The sequence below is a fragment of the Notechis scutatus genome, chromosome Z (genome assembly GCF_049901735.1).
Source record: "Notechis scutatus isolate UNSWTSFEM ecotype Mainland chromosome Z, rNotScu1.2, whole genome shotgun sequence".
Classification (NCBI taxonomy): domain Eukaryota; kingdom Metazoa; phylum Chordata; class Lepidosauria; order Squamata; family Elapidae; genus Notechis; species Notechis scutatus.
In genome coordinates this window covers 3,339,290-3,358,764 of record NC_142025.1, presented here as the reverse complement: position 1 = coordinate 3,358,764, position 19,475 = coordinate 3,339,290, and the positions used below count along the sequence as shown (strand labels likewise).

The 19,475-nt window shown below is 42.9% G+C and overlaps 1 protein-coding gene across 6 annotated transcripts in view; it reads left to right on the top strand.

The window, feature by feature from the left end:
• Positions 1 to 16,087: 16,087 nt before the first annotated feature.
• Positions 16,088 to 19,475, top strand: part of NKTR (natural killer cell triggering receptor) — a 44,645-nt gene continuing 41,257 nt past the window's right edge. For all 6 annotated transcript variants that reach the window (XM_087948373.1, XM_026682982.2, XM_087948374.1 and 3 more), the window contains exons 1-2: positions 16,088 to 16,231; positions 18,142 to 18,235. In XM_087948373.1, the coding sequence (XP_087804499.1) occupies positions 18,178 to 18,235 (58 nt within the window). In that variant the 5' untranslated portion in view covers positions 16,088 to 16,231; positions 18,142 to 18,177. The remainder of the gene's footprint in view (positions 16,232 to 18,141; positions 18,236 to 19,475) is intronic.

The following is a 19,475-nucleotide window of genomic DNA, read 5'->3' as shown; positions in this document are numbered from 1 at the left end:
TAAATTCACCCATTCCTTCAACCATACTAAAGAGGCTGCACTATAATACAACTCCCAATTTGGAAGTGCCAGTCCTCCCCTGCTCTTCATATCCTGCATTGCCTTTAAATTTATTCTAGGTTTTTTCCCTTGCCAAATAAATTTAACAGTTATTTTGTTGAGTTCTTCAAAAAAAAAATTGTGTACTTTAATTGGGATCGTCTGAAATAGATATAGAAATTTTGGAAGAATATTCATTTTAATGGCAGCGATCCTGCCTAATAGTGAAAGTTGCAGCTTACCCCATGTTTCTAAATCCTTCTTTACCTGTTGCATCAATTTATCATAATTATTTTCCTTGAGTGTCTTACAATGTGCTGTCAACCATATTCCTAAGTATTTAGCTTTCTTTATCACTTGTATTTCCATAACTTCTATTTTCTGTTTTTCTGTTAAATTTTTAATCATTAATTTAGTTTTCTTCCTATTAATTTTGAGTCCTGCTACTGCTCCAAATTGTTCTAATTCATTCATCAGTTTTTCCCATTTACTCCCCGTTTATTATAATATTAGCTTGTTGTGTATGATAAATAGTTGTTATAATATTTTCAAATTTGGTGCCTAAATTCATATTATAAATTTTTTGGATTAAAAATTGCCAATTTAAATTGTCGAAGGCCTTCTCTGCATCTAAAAACACAAATGCAATTTGTTTTTCGGGGTGAGCTTCATAAAATTCTAAGACATCTAGTACTATTCTTAAATTGTTCCTAATTTGTCTGGTCAGGAGAAATCCATTTTGGTCTTCATGTATATGCGTGTTTAGCATTCTTTTTAGTCTGTTTGCTATAATAGAAGTAAATATTTTGTAGTTGGTGTTTAACAGTGAAATCGGCCTATAATTGTTTATATATCGGGGATCCGAATCCTCCTTCGGGATCAGCGAAATCAATGCCCCCCTCCATGAGTCCGGCATCCTGGCTGCCAATAAAACATCATTAAAATCTTCCACCACAAGAGGTCCAATTTTTTCTGCAATTGCCTTGTACAGCTCCCCTGGAATCCCATCTGGGCCTGGGGTTTTGTTGTTTTTCTGGTTCTCTATTGCTGATTTCAATTCCAACCAAGTGATGTCTTTGTTTAATAGTTCTACCATTTCTTCCCCAAATGCTTTATCCTTCATCTAAATAGTTTCTTATTCTATCCTCATTAACACCTTCCTTTTTATATAAATCTTCAAAATACTTATGAGCAATTTCTTTTTTCTGTTCTATCTCCCTTGTGGGCATATTATATCAGCATTTTGTTTGATTAGTTTAGCTAATATCCTTTTCCTTTTTGTCGTTGAGTTTAAACCATTTATATTGATAGTTTTTCTTCTTCTTCCATTTAATTAATTCTGTTTCGCTCTTTGTCTTGTAACGACTCCGATCTCTCCTTGTGCCTGAAGGTGTGTAGTTTCTTCTGTCTTCTGATGTAAACGAGTATTTCCTTGATTTCCTAAAGTTCCATCTTTATTTTTGTAATAACCTTGATCTTCCTGGGAGTTTGTTTCCAGTTCCTCCTTACTGCTCTGGTCTTCCGGACCCACCAGCCACTCATAGAATTCCTGGGCCTTTTCCATGGAATCTATTTTAATTTTCCTTCCTTTCCAAGACACTAACATCCCTTCTGGGATTAGCCATTTAAATGCAATTCTTTTCTGATTTAAGTAAGCTGCTAAGAACTTGTAGTCTCGCCTTTGTTCTCTTACTCTTCTTGGTATTTGTTTGAGAATCAAGATTTCCTTACCTTTGTATGTGATTGTTCCATCTCTGGACATTCTATAAATGATATCCCGGACACTCCTTCTTGTAAATCGTATTTGGACTTCTCTTGGGCATTTGTGGCGTCTCGCATAATTAGTGCTAACCCTATAAACTTCATCAAACTCCCTTAAAATGTCATCTTTGTCCTTTTCCAATAATCCAGCCAGTATTTCCGCCATTAGTTGTTCTAGGTCTTCTTCTCTGGATTCCACTACATTTTGGAATCTCAAGTGTGTAGCCGCCTTGTCCATCTCTAGGTAGACCAGTGAGTCCTCCACTTCTTTACTCGCATTCTTTAATTCTTCATCTACCCTTTCTAATTTCCTTTCAGTTCGTTCAGTCCTTTTCTCTACCTCTTTTATTGTTGCTTCATTTTTCTCCAAGGCCTGCTGTAATATTCCAACTTTGTCCTCTACTTTAGAGATGTCCACTTTCATTTCTGCTTTTAATTTCCCCATCTCCTCTTTTAGTTCATTGATATCTGCTCTCATCTCGTTATGGTTTTTCATCATTGTTTCTTGCAGCTTCGTCATCGATTCCTGTAAAGTCAGCAAAATTGATTGGATGTTGGCATTCGAGATATTAGCTTGTTTCTCTACTGGTAATGTTTCTTCTATGGTTTTTTGTGCCATGGGCGAAATTCTTGCCAATGTAGTTGTTAATGTTGGGTTGACCTTCCTTCCAGTTTTCAGAGCTGTAGTAGTTGTGGAAGTCATTTCTTTTAAGATCTGTTTCTGTTGTTGAACTATATTTATATTATCCCAAATTAACATTCAGTGATATAATCTCTGTGTTAAGATTGAGACATGGTCACTTCTAATAAATCTGTTTTCTTACTCTGAGAAAAGGGCTAGAGACTTATCATTTGAATGGGGGTAGATTTGTCGGAGCCCTGACAGTTACAACAGCACTGAGAAATGGGCTTATGACCAGTTTTCACACTTAAGACCATGGCAGCACCTTTGGGGTTACGTGATTGAATTATGGAGGAGGCTTGGCAACTGACTTGTATTTGTAACGGTCATAGTGCCCCGGGAGGAGGTGGTCATAGGAATCCCCCTTTGTGACCTCCTGACAAAACAAAGCCAATGGGGAAGCCAGATTAACAACCTTAACAACCGTGTTGGTAACCTAACAACTGCAGTGATTCAATTAACAACAGTGGCAAAAAAAAAGATCATAAAATGAAGGAAAGCTCGCTTAACAACTGTCTTGCTTAGCAGCAGAAATATTGAGCTCAGCTGTCAAGGACTATGTATTGTAAAGACTTACAAAGAGAAGCCACCAATATAAATGCAGAATGACAGCATGAAACTAAGACGGAGCACTACAACTTTAAAATGGAGATAAGGAAGTGGGGGGGGGAATTTGTTGGATGCTAAAATGATGCATTCCTCTAAGCCAGGCTCTCTGGAGACAGTCATAACTCAGAAGTTATTGAATTGCAGTGGAAGAAGGAGGTCACATAGTGACCAGGTTTAACTCTCTGCCCAATGTAGGAATCCAAAGTACAGTTCTTGATTTACGCCCACAATTGGACCAGAATGTGGCCACATGACCCCAGGATACTGGAACCATCATAAATATGAGCCAGATGCCAAACAACCACATTTTGATCCTGTGACTGCAGGGATGCAGCAATGGTCATTGTGTAAAACATTATTATAAGTCACCTTTTTCAGTGATGTTGTAACTTTGGTCACTAAATGAATGGACCAGTCAAGGACCACCCGTATATCTGCAGATAAGCCTATCCATTGATAAGTTGAAGCTCATACTGTGGGTGTACAAGTTGTCCTCGGCTTATGACCGTAATTGAGTCCAAAATTTATTTAGCTAAGTGAGAAATTTGTTAAGAGAACTTTGCCCCATTTTACGACCTTTCGTGCCATTCTTGTTAAGCGAATCACTGCTGTTAGGTTACTAACACTGTTGTTAAGTGAATCTGGATTCCCCATGGCTGTAAGCGTGAAAAATGGTCATAGGTTCCTTTTTTTCAGTGCCACTGGAACTTCGAGTAGTCACTAAATGAATTATTGTAAATAGAGGACCATCTGTGTTTTGGAAGCTAAACTCAGGTCATTCTCAGCCCAGCCCTCCTCAAAGGGTTGTTACTGTGGGGAAAATAGGAGGGAGGAATATTGGGTATGTTGGCTGCTTTGAATTGTTTGTAAAAATAATAAAGGCGGTAAATTAATTAAACGAATGAATAAGCATACACAGTTAAGTAACTATAGCGTGACCATAATTTTTTTTTAAAGGAATGAAAGACCCATAAAAAAACAGATACCAATTTGATTCCAAAACACAAAGCATATCAAGCAGAATAGATGCCTTTTATCTAATCTTACAGGTTGAAAAAAAAATAATGAATACGCCACGTGAATACGCCCTATCACTTCAAATGATGGCTTTCCTCCCTGACCTGCAATGACCTCCTTTCGGACGGTTGCATCAAGCCCTATGATTCTGAAACAAAATTATTTTTTATTTCTTATTATTTATAGCAGGGGTCTCCAAACTTGTCAATTTTAAGACTTGTGGACTTCAGCTTTGCTGGCTGGAGAATTCTGGGAGTTGAAGTCCACAAGCCTTAAAGTTGACAAGTTTGGAGACTTCTGATTTACAGATATCTCCTCGACATGATCAAAAATTGAGCCCGAAATTTATTTTTCTCAACAAGACAGTGGTTAAGTTGTGATCTGCCCCATTTTACTGCCATTCTCACCTTAAGCGAATCACTGCTCTTGTTTAAGTTAGTCACACTGTCGTTAAGTGAATCCGGCTTTCCCCGTTGACTACTGCTGGTCAGGTCGCCAAAGGAGATCACGTGACCCTGGGGACACTGCGACCGTCATAAATACGAGTCGATTTACCATTTAAACAAGCTTGGAGAGCAACCACTGCCAAAAGTCCTGAATTTTGATCAGGTGACAGTTGTTAAGTGGGAGAAAACGGTCGTTAAGTCATCTTTTTTTCAGTGCCGCTGTAACTTCGAACGGTCACTCAGTGAACTATTCTTAAACCATCTGTTTAAGAAATAAATAATTTGGGTTGGAATACATAAATTATTTGGTGACTGGTGGGAAGCATTTGACATTTTTAAAAGCCCCACCATACAATAAACTCCTATTTAAAAAAGAACCCCCCACCCCAGGAAGCAATACAACCCAATTTCAGTGTTTTTTATGAATACCATTAATTAAAACATTGTTTTTATTAATAATCTTGGAACAAACGACTTTTGTGGTCGCACTTCGAGGCCTTTTCTGATTGGCAGACCAGCCCTTCTGGAGTGGGCGGGGCACTTTCTGCAAAGTTTTGCTACTGGGTGGGGGCTCTCCCTTGCACCCAGGGTTATGCCAAGCAGCGCATGCGCACTTTCTGCCTGCTATGCTACTGGGTGGGGCTCTCCCTTGCACCCAGGGCCAAGCCAAGCCGCGCACTTTCTAAGTTTTGATCTTGGGAGCATACTAGCACTCAGGACCAGGCCAAGCCGCGCGTGCGCACTAGGCTGCAGCCAAGTACGGGTAATGGAGGTCCCAAATCGCCCTCCCCACAACCGGGCGAGGTAAGGCTGCAACACGGACGTTCTGCGAGCCCCCTGGACTTTGGCTCCCCACCCGCTTGTGCCCCAAGGGCCGAGACTGCCCGCTCCAGTCGGTAGAAGAAGAAGAAGAAGAAGGGAAAAAAAGAGAGAGAGGCCTTAGCCCTTCCCACGACGCCGCTCCCACCTCGCCTCTCTCGCTTCTGGCCGCGCCACCGCGTCGGAAGAGGGTGCCATCACAACAAACGCCTCCGCCCCGCCTACTTCCGGTCACGGAGAAGGCGGCGGCGGCCGGAGCGGCTTCGGGTACCATCGAGAGGCGAGAGGCGCCGACGGCCCCTGATAAGGGAGACCACCATAAACACTTGCAGAACTGCCAAAGATTGGGAGGTGTATCTACTTGAGAGATAGAATAGAGAATACCTTTATTGTCAGTGCATTCCACGAATACAATGAAATTTGAAAACTACTCCAGCACAGTGCCCCAAACACCAACATCATCACCATCATCATCATTATTATTATTATTAAACATCACAAATGCACTGTTTGATTCAAGACAATTACTGCCTTGGAAAAGAAACTTTATCAATCTATTATTCCTCATTTTAAGTGTATACCTCATTTAGGTGTATCTACTTGAGAGATGAAAATTGGGCGTATGTTTTTTTCGCAAGGAAATCCAAAACTCGCAGGCACTTTCCCCTATTGGGATGTACTTAAATCAGTGTTTCTCAACCTTGGCCGCTTCAAGAAGGGTGGACTTCAACTCCCAGAATTCCCTAGCTTGTTATCAGAATAGAAAGTAGTGATTTAGGTCTCCTCCCGCCTTCTCCTTCCTTCCTCTAAGGCAGGGGTCTCCAAACTTGGCAACTTTAAGACTTGTGGACTTCAACTCCCAGAATTCTCCAAAAGTCCACAAGTCTTAAAGTTGCCAAGTTTGGGGACCCTGCTCTAATGTTACATATTTTTCCTTTCTTCCTCCTTATTCCTTTCCTTTTTCCCTTTCCTTCCTTCCTCCCTCCACTTTTTCATTCCTTCCTCCCTCTTTTTTCTCCTTCCTTCCTTCCTTCCTTCCTTCCTCTAATTTTATGTTTTTCCTTTCTTCCTTTTCCTCCCTCTCTCCTTTCTTCCTCCTCTCCTGTTCCCTTTCCTCCTTCCTCTAATTTTATGCTTTTCCTTCGTTCCTGTTCTTCTTTTTCTTTCCTCCCTCCCTCCCTGCTTCCTTGCTTACTTCTTTTCTTTTAAACCCCAAACCATTCAGAAGTCTAAGATTACACATCTTGGAAACATTTCATGCTTCTAAATCTTTAAAATAATAGTTACATCCAATCACAAAAGTTCTTGGCTATCTAGGTTTTACTTAAATATAATATGGGGAAATCATGTTGATGCTGAGAGTTCTCAATCTCTGAAGAATCTGAAGAGCCAAGAAAGATTTTTCCTGCATATTGAGGGTTGGACTGGGAGACCCAGCTTTATAGCTGTTTTATGTCAGACTACTGTTTTAACAGAATTATCCGATCCTTCATGTGATTTTCTGATTTGGCTTGAGTGGTCAATTTTTCCTAAATCATTATAAGTTTGAAATTCGTACAGGTACTCCTGAAACATTAGTGACCGTTCCAACTTACAACAGCACTGAAAAAATGACTTATGACCTTTTTTCACATTTACAACCATTGCAACGTCCCCATGGTCAGGTGATCAAAATTCAGACACTCGGCAACTGACTCACATTTATGACCATTGCAATGTCCCAGGGTCATGCTTTGTGACCTTCTGATAAGCAACATCAATGGGGAAGCCAGTTTCACTAACAAACATGTTACTAGCATAGCAAGTGATTCCAATAACTTTGGCAAAAAAAGGTTGTACAATAGGTCAAAATCCACTGAACAATTGCCTCAGCAACAGACATTTTGGGCTCAATTGGGGGTTACTTGTATTCTCTTTTTGTTCACAATGTGCCCTTTATATTAGAAAGTATTAAAGCAGATTCTGCACAACAGATTAAGAACATTGGCATTTGAACATTGTTGAAAAGAGGCCTTTGTTTCAGGTTAGGCAAGTAACAACTTGAAGAGCAGACCTGATAATACCATGGAAACTTAGCATTTCTAATCTCTGTCAAACAGTGCTGTTTTTCATGACTCTTGCTGGTTCTTGTGCCGGGCAGTTAGATAACATCTATGAAAGCATTCATTGGAAATAAATTGTTTTCCTTCTTAAATAAATCAAACTTTGAACTGCTATCCAGGACCAATTCAGAAGACAGGAATCTTCTATCTGAAGTCAAGGCAGAAATAATGAGCATTTACATAACTGAGGAATCTTTGGTGCTCTCTGAGCTGGGTGGTTTTCTTGCAGACGTTTCTTTGATCCAATTAGGCAATAGCATCAGTGCTAGAAGGGAGTGGGGTTTGCAGAGTAGAAGAGGAGGAGGAGGAGGACAACTTTAGGGTGCTTGGTGCTCTGTGAACTTGTTGGTTTTCATGACCCAACTAGTGAACATCATCAGTGCTAAGAGAGAGTGAAGTTTGTGGGAAGGACAATAACAGTGGGGTCCTCAGTGCTCTCTGAGCTTGGTTGTTTCTTGCAGTCATTTCATGATCCAGCTAGGTAACATCATCAATCTTGTTTTCCTTGCCATGAGGTCTTCATTGGAGTACATTGGAGTTGCTTTGAATTTAACTCAATGGATGCCCAGTTTAGGGCACATCATTGTAAATTACCTTTTGCTTGGAATAAAAATTCATCCTGCTCAGTGGAACTGAAAAAAGTAACTATAAGAAGAGCATACACTATTCAGTAGCGTTTTCCTCTTATTATCTGTGTGGCTGTTTTCTTACAGTTTCATGAGCCAACTAGAGAACATCAATGTTAGAAGGAAATAGGGTTCAAACGGTCAAAAGAATGATTCTAAGTTGAGGACTACCTGTACAAGTGACAGTGCAATTTATTCTGAATATAAGAATATAAGAAGCAGGATAAATGTAGCTGGCTCAGAAAAGGTCACAGTTGGAGCATTAACTAGGCTATACAGACGTTCTCGACTTACACAATTGAGCCCTAAATTTCCTAAGCAAGGCAGTTGTTAAGTGACATTTTACCTGTTTTTAAGTACATCATACGGTTGTTAAGGGGATCTGGCTTTCCCCATTGACTTTGCTTGTCAGAACGCCACAAAAGCTGATCACAAGACCCTACAACCATCATAAATATTAATCAAGCATTTGAAATTTGAAAATGACCATGGGGATGTTGCAATGGCCAAAAGTCTAAAAAAATGGTCACAAGTCACTTTTTTCAGTGCTTTCGTAACTTTGAACAGTCACTTAATGAATATTTATAAGTCGAGGAGTACCTGTAGTTGTACAACTGTAACCCCTGTTAAATCCATCTAATGTCTTCCAGGACAAAAGTGGACAGCTTCATAGAAGTCTGATGAAAGATTAAGGGGTGACATGAAAGCAGTATTCCAGTATTTGAGGGGCTGCCCCAAAGAAGAGGGAGTCCAGCTATTCTCCAAAGCACCTGAAGGCAGGAGAAGAAGCAATGGATGGGTACTAATCAAGGAGAGAAGGAGAAATTTGCTGACAGGGAGAACAATTAATCTGTGGAACGACTTGTCTCCAGAAGTTGTAAATGCTCCAACACTGGAGGTTTTTAAGAAGAGACTGGATAGTCTCTTATCCACTGGATAGTCTTTCTCATTTGAAATGGTATAGGGTTTCCTGTATGAGCAGGGAGTTGGACTAGAAGACCTCCAAGATCCCTTCCAATTCTGTTATTCTGTTAATGCATTAAAAATGAATTTTAAAAAACTGTATGCACATATCTCCGCAGGGGAAAGCATTATGATGACTGGATTTCAGCCAACGTAAATCTCTACCATAAATACAGTGATCATACATCCTTTATTATAAAGGACAATTTGTTATTTTAGAAAGGGGACCTTTCAATTCATGGATTGATTGTTTTGGATTTGCTTTTGAATCTTCCTTTGTCAAGCAAAGTTATCTATATAAACAATGAATGTCTTGTTATCCTTGTTATCCTCTTTCAGCTTTGCCCTTTATTTCCCCCCCACCCCAAATATAGTCACCATACAGGTAAGTCCTCGACTTACAACAGTTCTTTTAGTGACCATTTGAAGTTACAGTGGCACTGAAAAAAGTTACTTATATTGCAGCATCTCCATGGTCACACGATCAAAATTCAGACACTGGGCAACTGACTCATATTTATGACAATTGCAGTATTCTGTGGTCATGTGATCCCCATTTGCGACCTTCTGACAACCAAAGTCAATGGGGAAGCCAGATTCACTTTACAACTGTGTTACTTACATAATGATGGCCAGTGATTCAATTAACAACGGTGGCAAGGAAGGTGGCAAAATGGGGCAAGACTGACTTAACTATCTTGCCCAGCAACAGAAATTTTCGGCTCAGTTGTGGTTATAAATTGAGGACTACCTGTACAGATAATCCTCAACTTACAAACTACAAAAGTAGACCAGAATTCTATGCATTGTTTTGCTAGAGTCGTTAAGCCAATCATTGCTGTTATTAAGCGAATCATAGGGTTGTTAAGTGAATCAAGATTCTCCCATTGATTTTGCTTGTTGGAAGGTACCTGTGAAGATCACAAATGGGAATCACATGATCCCAAGGATGCTGCAACTGTTGTAAATACATGCCAATTGATAAGCATTTGTATTTTTATCATGTAACCATGGGGATGCTGCAACAGTCATAACTGAGAGGGCCTGTCATAAATCGATATTTTCATAGCTGTTTTAACTTTGAACAGTCACTAAATGAACTGTTGTAAGTCGAGGATTACCTTTGATCATGAGTGAGCTTCAGTTGTGTCCCTATTTTTCTCATGTCTTTCTGAGATACAAAACAGTCACTGGATGAAAAGGAAAGCTAATTGTTTTTTTTCTTTTCTTTTGTTTCCAAGCACTTTCTGGTGAGGTTTGCTCTTATCTGATTCCTTGAAGTTTGTCACTGTCATAATACAAAATTTCCCAATCCAAATATGTTTCCAGCTAAGCTCCTAAACAACAGCATCAAGTATTTCTTGATACCTGATTTAAATACTTAAATATTCCATTCCAAAGACAAATATTATGTTTTGACATTGACATAAATTTCTTATCCTATTGAGATCTGAATATGAAGCTTTTACGGTTTGGCCTTCACGGCTCTCCTGATATGAAATATAGGCAGTCATCAACTTACAACCCATTCATTTAGCAACCAATCAAAGTTATAACAGCAGTGAAAATAATGACTTACGAATGGTAGAATGGATGGAAACTGAACAAGGAGAGATTTAACCTGGAAATAAGGAGAAACTTTCTGACAGTGAGAACAATCAATCAATGGAACAGAAGTTGCCCTGGGAAGTTGTGGGAGCGCCATCATTGGAGGCTTTCAAGAAGAGACTGGACTGCCATCTGTCAGAAATGGTGTTGGGTCTCCCGCTTGGGCGGCGGGTTGGACTAGATGACCTACAAGGTCCCTTAGAACTCTGATTATCTGTTATCTGTTCCTCACACTTACAACCCTACGGTCAACATGATCAAAATTTGGGCCCTTGGCAATTTATATGTATTTAAGATAATTGCAGCATCCTGAGGTCAATGATCCCATTTTTGACCTTCGCAGTCACCGTCCAGCAATGAAAGAGGAAGCCAGATTTGCTTAACAATCGTGTGATTCACTTAACAATTGCAGCAAAAAACTGTGACAAAAAAGTCATAAAATTGGTTGCAAGCCATTCAACAGCTTGCCTTACTTCTTGCCCCAATTGCAGTCATCATCTGAGACCATGAGAACGTGACTTCCATAATATCAATTGAAAGGTTCATGAAGAAGCTAAGTTTGAATTACATAAAAACATAATTTTATCCCTGAAGTTTTCTCAGCAATAATATAGATAGGTTTGTCATTTTCTTTTTCCAAGTTTCAACTATCCAGGGTAACATACCTGTGGGTCTCTTTGTGGCTTTATTTACTACTTTGCAGAGGGTGCACTACCCAAACACGGGTACAGTGGAGACACCTTAAATCATCAATACATTTTCTTTATATTCCCTATTGCCATTCCAAATTTATCTCCCACATTTTCCTCATTGGCTTAGAATTCAGACCGTCACAACCTATCCGAAATGTCTAAAGTGAATACATTATCTCTGCCTCTGATTACATCTCCCGTTACTCTGGTTCTATCGCTCCCTGCCCTTATTTACAAATTGCCGTTTATTACTTCCTAGGACTTCTGTTCCTCTTAGAATAACTATCATATCAGCAAATTCTTGTTAAGACAGGTTTCTAGCATACCAGGCGCCTCTGATCGTAGCTCCTACATAGTTTCCAAGTTTAAGCCTAGCTCATGAGATTAGAAATACACTGCTCAAAAAAATAAAGGGAACACTTAAACAACACAATGTAACTCCAAGTCAATCACACTTCTGTGAAATCAAACTGTCCACTTTGGTAGCAACACTGATTGACAATCAATTTCACATGCTGTTGTGCAAATGGAATAGACAACAGGTGGAAAGCATAGGCAGCTAGCAAGACCTCCCCAATAAAAGAGTGGTTCTGCAGGTGGTGACCACAGACCACTTCTCAGTTCCTATGCTTTCTGGCTGATGGTTTGGTCACTTCTGAATGCTGGCGGTGCTTTCACTCTAGTGCAGGGGTGGGCAAACTTTTTGGCTTGGGGGCCGCATTGACTTTTAAAATTTGACAGGCGGGCCGGGTCAGCACAAGATTTTTTGGGAATCGCCCCCCCTTCCCCCCCTCTTCTCCTCCTTCCCCTCCCCTCGGAGGCTCCCCTCCCCTCGGAGGCCCCCTGAGTCAGGAGTTGCTACCTCCGGCGCGGCTCCGCGTGGCTCCAGTCCCGCGTTGCCTCGGGAAGGAAAGGCAAAAAGGAAGAGCCACGGCGGTGCTTTGCAACGGGAGCAGCGGCACCGGAGGCTCAGGCTCAGCGGCTCCTGGTTTTGCCTTTTCCTTCCCAAGGCAACACGGGACTGGAGCCGCACGGAGCTGCGCCGGCGGTAGCAACTCCTGACAGCCCCAGCCGGACACCTGAGCGGAGCCCGGGCGAAACTGCCTCTTGCTGCTGCCGGAGCACCGCGGGTCGCCTCCTCCAAGCAGCCTGCCCGCCCACCGGGCTTCCCCTCTGCCACGCGGCTCGGGGCCAGGCGCAAGCCCGGCGGAAGGGAAGCCCGGCGGGCGGGCAGGCAGGCTGCTGGAGGAGGCTCCAGGCTTCCCTCCGCCAGGCGCGAGCGCCCGCGAGTTAAAACGGGCCGAAAGTTGCTGGGAAGTTGCTCGGTTTTCCAGGGCTTTGCAAAGGCAAAGTTTGCAGGCTGGAGCGTCTTTCCGCCGAGGAGCGGGAAGGGTTCCACCCGGTGGGCGGGGCGGGCTGCTTAAACTTTGCTCGGGCGGCACTTTAAAAGCCTGCTCCCAGCACCAGAGCAACTTCCCAGCAACTTTCGGCTTCGTGTTAACTCGCGGGCGCCGCGCCTCGCCCGAGCCACACGGCAGCCCACTCCAAGCAGCCCGCCCCGCCCGCTGGGCGAACCTTCCGCTCCTCGGCGGGAAGACGCTCCAGCCTGCAAACTTTGCCTTTGCAAAGCCCTGGAAAACGGAGCAACTTCCCAGCAACTTTCGGCTTCGTTTTAACTCGCGGGCGCTCGCGCCTGGCGGAGGGGAAGCCCGAGCCTCCTCCAAGCAGTCTGCCCGCCCGCCGGGCTTCCCTTCCGCCGCGCAGCTCGGGCCAGGCGCGCGCCCGCAAGTTAAAACGAAGCCGAAAGTTGCTGGGAAGTTGCTCGGGTGCTGGGAGCAGGCTTTTAAAGTGCCGCCCGAGCAGGACCACCGAGCCGGGAAACGGGCACCAAGGCAGGGCAAAGCTCCACCAGCAGCGGCCTAGCTTTAGGTGGCTCCAAGCAGCCTGCCCCGCCCGCCGGTGGAACCCTTCCCGCTCCTCGGCGGGAAGACGCTCCAGCCTGCAAGCTTTGCCTTTGCAAAGTTTAAGCCTGGAAGCCCCGGAAAAAAAGGGGGATCGGCGGGGACTCACCTTCGGAGAGGTCGCACTCGAAGGTGATTTCGAACTCCCAGCCGAGGCCTTTGCAAATTTCTTTTCTTTCCTACCCCTAGATCGCTCCGCACTGTTTTGCAGCTTTGGGGGCCACGCGGCACAGGGCAATTACGCCACGCCCAGCTATTTTTTTTCAGGGGCGGGCTGCATTGGACAGACCAATGGCAGCGATTTTTTTTCAGGGGCGGGCCGGATTGGACAGACCAACGGGCCGGATGTGGCCCGCGGGCCATAGTTTGCCCGCTCCTGCTCTAGTGGTAGCATGAGACAGAGTCTACAACCCACACAAGTGGCTCAGGTAGTGCAGCTCATCCAGGATGGCACATCAATGCGAGCTGTGGCAAGAAGGTTTGCTGTGTCTGTCAGCGTAGTGTCCAGAGCATGGAGGCGCTACTAGGAGACAGGCCAGTACATCAAGAAACGTGGAGGCCATAGGAGAGCAAAACCCAGCATCAGGACCGCTACCTCCACCTTTGTGCAAGGAGGGACAGGAGGAGCACTGCCAGAGCCCTGCAAAATGACCTCCAGAGGGCCACAAATGTGCATGTGGCTGCTCAAACGGTCAAAAACAGACTCCATGAGGGTGGGGGTTGTGCTTACAGCCCAACACTGTGCAGGACATTTGGCATTTGCCAGAGAACACCAAGATTGGCACATTCGCTCTTCACAGATGAAAGCAGGTTCACACTGAGCACATGTGACAGATGTGACAGGGTATGGAGACGCCGTGGAGAACGTTCTGCTACCTGCAACATCCTCCAGCATGACCGGTTTGGCAGTGGGTCAGTAATGGTGTGGGGTGATATTTCTTTAGGGGGCTGCACAGCCCTCCAGGTGCTCGCCAGAGGTAGCCTGACTGCCATTAGGTACCGAGATGAGATCCTCAGACCCCTTGTGAGACCATATGCTGGTGCGGTTGGCCCTGGGTTCCTCCTAATGCACGACAATGCTAGACCTCATTGGCTGGAGTGTGTCAGCAGTTCCTGCAAGATGAAGGCATTGATGCTATGGACTGGCCTGCCCGTTCCCCAGACCTGAATCCAATTGAGCACATCTGGGACATCATGTCTCGCTCCACCCACCAACGCCACGTTGCACCACAGACTGTCCAGGAGTTGGGGGATGCTTTAGTCCAGGTGTGGGAGGAGATCCCTCAGGAGACCATCCGCCACCTCATCAGGAGCATGCCCAGGCGTTGTAGGGAGGTTCATACAGGTACATGGAGGCCACACACATTACCGAGCCTCATTTTGACTTGTTTTACATCAAAGTTGGATCAGCCTGTAGTGTTTTTTTCCACTTTAATTTTGAGTGTAACTCCAAATCCAGACTTCCATGGGTTGCTAAATTTGATTTCCATTGATAATTGTTGTGTGATTTTGTTGTCAGCACATTCAACTATGTAATGAACAAAGTATTTAATAAGAATATTTCATTCATTCAGATCTAGGATGTCTTATTTTTGTGTTCCCTTTATTTTTTTTGAGCAGTGTGTATACAAGGTAGTTTCTGACATGTCTTCTGTGGTTTCTGTAAAAGCGACAGGCTGTTTCCCACAACTGCAATTGCTAAATTAGTAACAAGGTTGTTAAGCGAATCTGGCTTCTTCATTGATGCTAGTCAGAAGGTCCCAAAAACGATCATGTGACCTCAGGATATTACAACAATTTTAAGTATAAATCAGTTGCCAAATGTCTTGAATTTTGATCAGGTGATCATGGGGATGCTGCAAGTCATGTGTGGAAAACTAAGTCACTTTTTTCAGGGGTGCTGTAACTTTGCATGGACACTAAATGAATCAGCTGTTTGTAAGTCAAGAACTACCTGTTGAAATAGGATATTCAGAAAAAAATATAGGATATTGAAATAGGATATTCCCCCCAAAAAAAGAAAGTAAAAGGAAATTCTGTAAGGCAGCAAACCTCTTCCTATTCTTGGATTGTTTTTAATTCTGATTTTATGACTTTTTGTGTAATTCGCATCTAATTCTGGGGTGAAGCAGCTGACTCCGAAGAAATACACCACTAAGAATAACCTATTGAAGGCAAAAATGAAAACAAGTAGCAGCAAATAACAGCCTGCAGGGTAAACATCTTATTTGATTGCGGCTTTGATCGAAGAGAGGGGTATTTTAAAGGTGAAATTAAATATTTTAACTGTTATTTTAAAGGCGAGCCCGACAGACAATACTAACCACCTTCCCTCACGGCCAGAAGCCAACTGCCACATCCTCAAAGCAGGCGGGCCGCCGCGAGACGATCTCGCGAGACTTCAGATCGGACCAGCCCTTCTTTCCTCCCCCCACGTTGTTGTTGTTGCTGAATCGGTTTGGACTCCCCCTCGAAGCTTTGGGGCGGGGCCGCGCTCGCTCACGGGAAGGGAAAAAGGGACCGAGGCGCGCGGGTAGGGCGCCCGCCCTTTTTCGGCGATTTAAACTAGAAAAAAAAGGGGGGGGGGAAAGCGCGGGTGGGCGTGGCCCAGCGAGAGGGGACGAACGCCAAGGGGCGGCGGAGCTGGCGCGCCGAGGGTGTATCTGTTGAAAAAGGCTAATTGGATGAAGAGGAAATCCCGAGGGCGTATCCTTAAAAGGGAGTGCGCGTGCGTATTCCCACGCCTCGCCCCGCCCTTCGTCGTTCCCCTCAGAAGATTTCCGTTAATGGCGCTACCTCTGAGGAGCTCTTGTGGCTTCTTCGCGCCGTGGGACTTGGCCGCGAGCTGGACTGACTAGAAGCGGGCCGGGGACGGAGAACGGACCGAGTAGCTCCGGCGCGGCCAGGTAATGACTCCACCCTCCTCACTCCGGGCCGGGCTTCTGCGAGAGCTGCATTTGACCCAAAAGGCGCTAGTCCTCTCGAAGGAGTGAGGCCAATGCTCATGGGGCCCGAGCGGCTGTTTTTCTCCTCACGTGTGCCTCAATGGAACCTCTCTCTCCTACCGAAAAAGGTCTATTTTTCACGAGATTCAGCTTCCCTTTAACGTCTCCTCGCAAGGAAAAGAGTTCCAGTCCCCATCATTCCCAGCCCTGCTTGGCCCGGAGAAGAGAGGGAGAGGGACGGTTTACTCCTCCCTTCGCTTGCCGAAAATCTTTTGCTTTTTCCTTTAAATAAAATCCAAAGGAAGCATTCATTTTCATACTTTTGAATGAATATTTAAATTACCGCCTTTTACTTAAAAAGTAAGAAACGGGGCAGAAATGCACAATATTTGAACCGACGCTCTTTCTTGTAACCTATTGGAACAGGGAGGAAATACTTAACTTTAGCTGCAGGCATAACGAATGTGCAGCCGCTGATTATGATTACAAATGATGCATACAAAAGATATGCATTATTTGCAGAAATATATACTGAATTTATAAAACGTGTGTGTGTGTATATAAAATAGAGAGACAGAAACAGAGAGACACAGACAGACAGACAGGCATATGTTTTATAAATGTATTTCCTATTCAGTTCCTGTGGAGTTTATATGAAATGTAATTTTCTATTCTATTTTTTTAATTTTAATTGTTTCCTGGCCCTTTTTCTGCTTTGTATTGTAAGCAGCCCAGAGACACTACAGGTAATCCTCAACTTATAGCAGATCATTTAGTGACCGTTCCAAGTTACAATGGCACTGAAAAAAAGGGACTTGTGACTGTTTTTCCGCACTTGATGGCCATTGCAGCATCCCCATGGTCACATCAAAATTCAGACTGACTCCTATTCATGACGGTTGCAGTCTGCCGTGGTCACGTTATCCCCTTTTGCAACCTTCTGCCATATGGAAGCCATATTCACTTAATAGCTGTGTTACTAACTTTAAAAACTGCAGTAAGTCACTTGACAATTGTGGCAAGAAAAGTTACGGGGCAAAAGTCATCAATGGTCTTGTTTAGCAGCAGAAATTTTGGACTCTATTGTGCATCTTTCTCCTTCTGTCCTGATGACTCTTTACAGAGGCACAATTGAGAGCGTTTTAACAAACTACCTCCCTGTTTGGTTTGAGGGAAGCAGTGCCTCAGAAAGAAAGTCCCTAGAGAGAGTGGTGAGGACAGCGGAGAAGATTGTAGGAGGCGCGTTTCCCTGTTATTCAGGATCCTGCTTACAAGCGCTATGTGTTTAGAGCTGGAAGCATTGTGAGAGACCTCACACACTCACTGCAGGGTCTCTGTTTCTGTTGCTCCCCTCTGGGAGGAGGTTTCGAAGTATTTCTAGCAGGACTGCCAGGTTCTGTAACAGCTTTGTTCCCTAGGCCATCCATCTGATAAACTTGAAAGATTTATTTCTCTCGCCATGTACATGTATGCATCTGAACTAGACTATGTTGTTTATCTGTGTCATACATATAGATACATGCATAATTTTGTATTTTGTCATGTTTATGTAGTGTATATTAGAGGTGAAGACCCTTTGAAAGCTGTATGCAACGAAATTTCATTTTAATGAATGCTGATTAGTGTACATTCAAAGTGACAAAGTTAGTCTAAGTTTAAGTCATATATGTCAAGGACTACCTATAGTAAATTCTCAGTGTCAGTAGCAATTATAGTTCCTTTTGAATCCTTTTGAATCATCCTTTTGGGACTTGATTTTATTGGCTACTTCATAATCTGGGTGGGGCATTTTTTATCATATAAATAGTCTTCTGTGTGCCTATAAGAGTCATTCAGTATTTAAATTTTGATATGCTTCTGTTTCCCTGAAGGTGGTAAAAAAGTGGGCATTACGGCATCTTGCTACCATGGGGGCACAGGATCGTCCCCAGTGTTTCTTTGATATCGAAATTAATCGAGAACCAGGTAAGGTCTGACAGATGTATCAGTCTCTCTTATTTTATGAAGAGAATATTTGTATCGCGATACCTCCACGTTCATGCTTGTGGAAATGAATGCTTCTCATTAATTAGATTTTATTTACAGTCCTCTTTTATGTCGCTGGCTGCACTTGAACTTTAATGATTATGTGCTATTTTTATACATGGTCAAATAGTATTTCAGAGTAGCAATGCAAAGTGAAAAAAAGAACTAGGGCTGACATGATAGCAGTGTTCAATATTTGAAGGGCTGCCACAAAGAAGAGGGGTCAGCCTCTTTTCTAAAGCATCAGAAGGCAAAACAAAAAACAATGATTGGAAAGAAGAGAATCGTCCTAGAACTAAGGAGACATTTCCTAACAGAAAAATCAACCAAGAGAATAATTTTCCTTCAGAAATTGAGGGTGCTCCATCTCTGGAGGTTTTTAAAAAGATACTGGACAGCCACTTGTCTAGAACGGTATAGTGTCCTGCTTGAGAAGAGAATTGGACTAGAAGACCTCCAAAGTCCCTTTTAACTCTTTTATTCTCTTTTTCATCATGATGTCTTGTTTGGTCTCATAGCTTTTTGCTGTACTGACAAATAAACCATACAATACTGCCATGGTACAGCAAAATTTTGATTTAATTTCTGATGATGATTGATGATGATGATTATTATTGTCCAAATGAGTGAAACCAGCCAGATGAAGCGTGGAAATGAATGAGGTGACAGCTGTTGCAGCCAGATCAGCCTTGTATCCAATAAGTAGGGGGGAAAAGTGAGATTAAATACATTTTCTGATCATAAATCTTTGTTAAAAATTTAGAAGTGGATGGAAGGATGAAACTGTCTCTCTGTCTTTATTCCAACTCCAAACACTTTAATAAGTAGAATGTGGGATGTGTCCCAAGTGTTTCTAAATTTGGAAAGTTCTGTGTCAAAAAAAAATAGTAAAAGTAGGACACTACTTTTACTATTTCTATTCTGCAGTCACTGACTAATTTCTTGATGTGTTGCTTTTAGGTTTATAATCAGTTTTTAGGAATAAAAGTGCTTTTTATTTTCATATATCAATCTAGTTTGAATATTCAAGTGGAGGAAAACAGCTGAGAAACAATTAAAATGAATCCAGATGTTTTTTTTTTTTAATATTCTAAACATTCTGGTTCCTATACTTTCACCTAAAAGGTGTAAAGTAATTACATTGTTATAGCAAGAAGCTGTGCTCATGTCAGTTATCCAA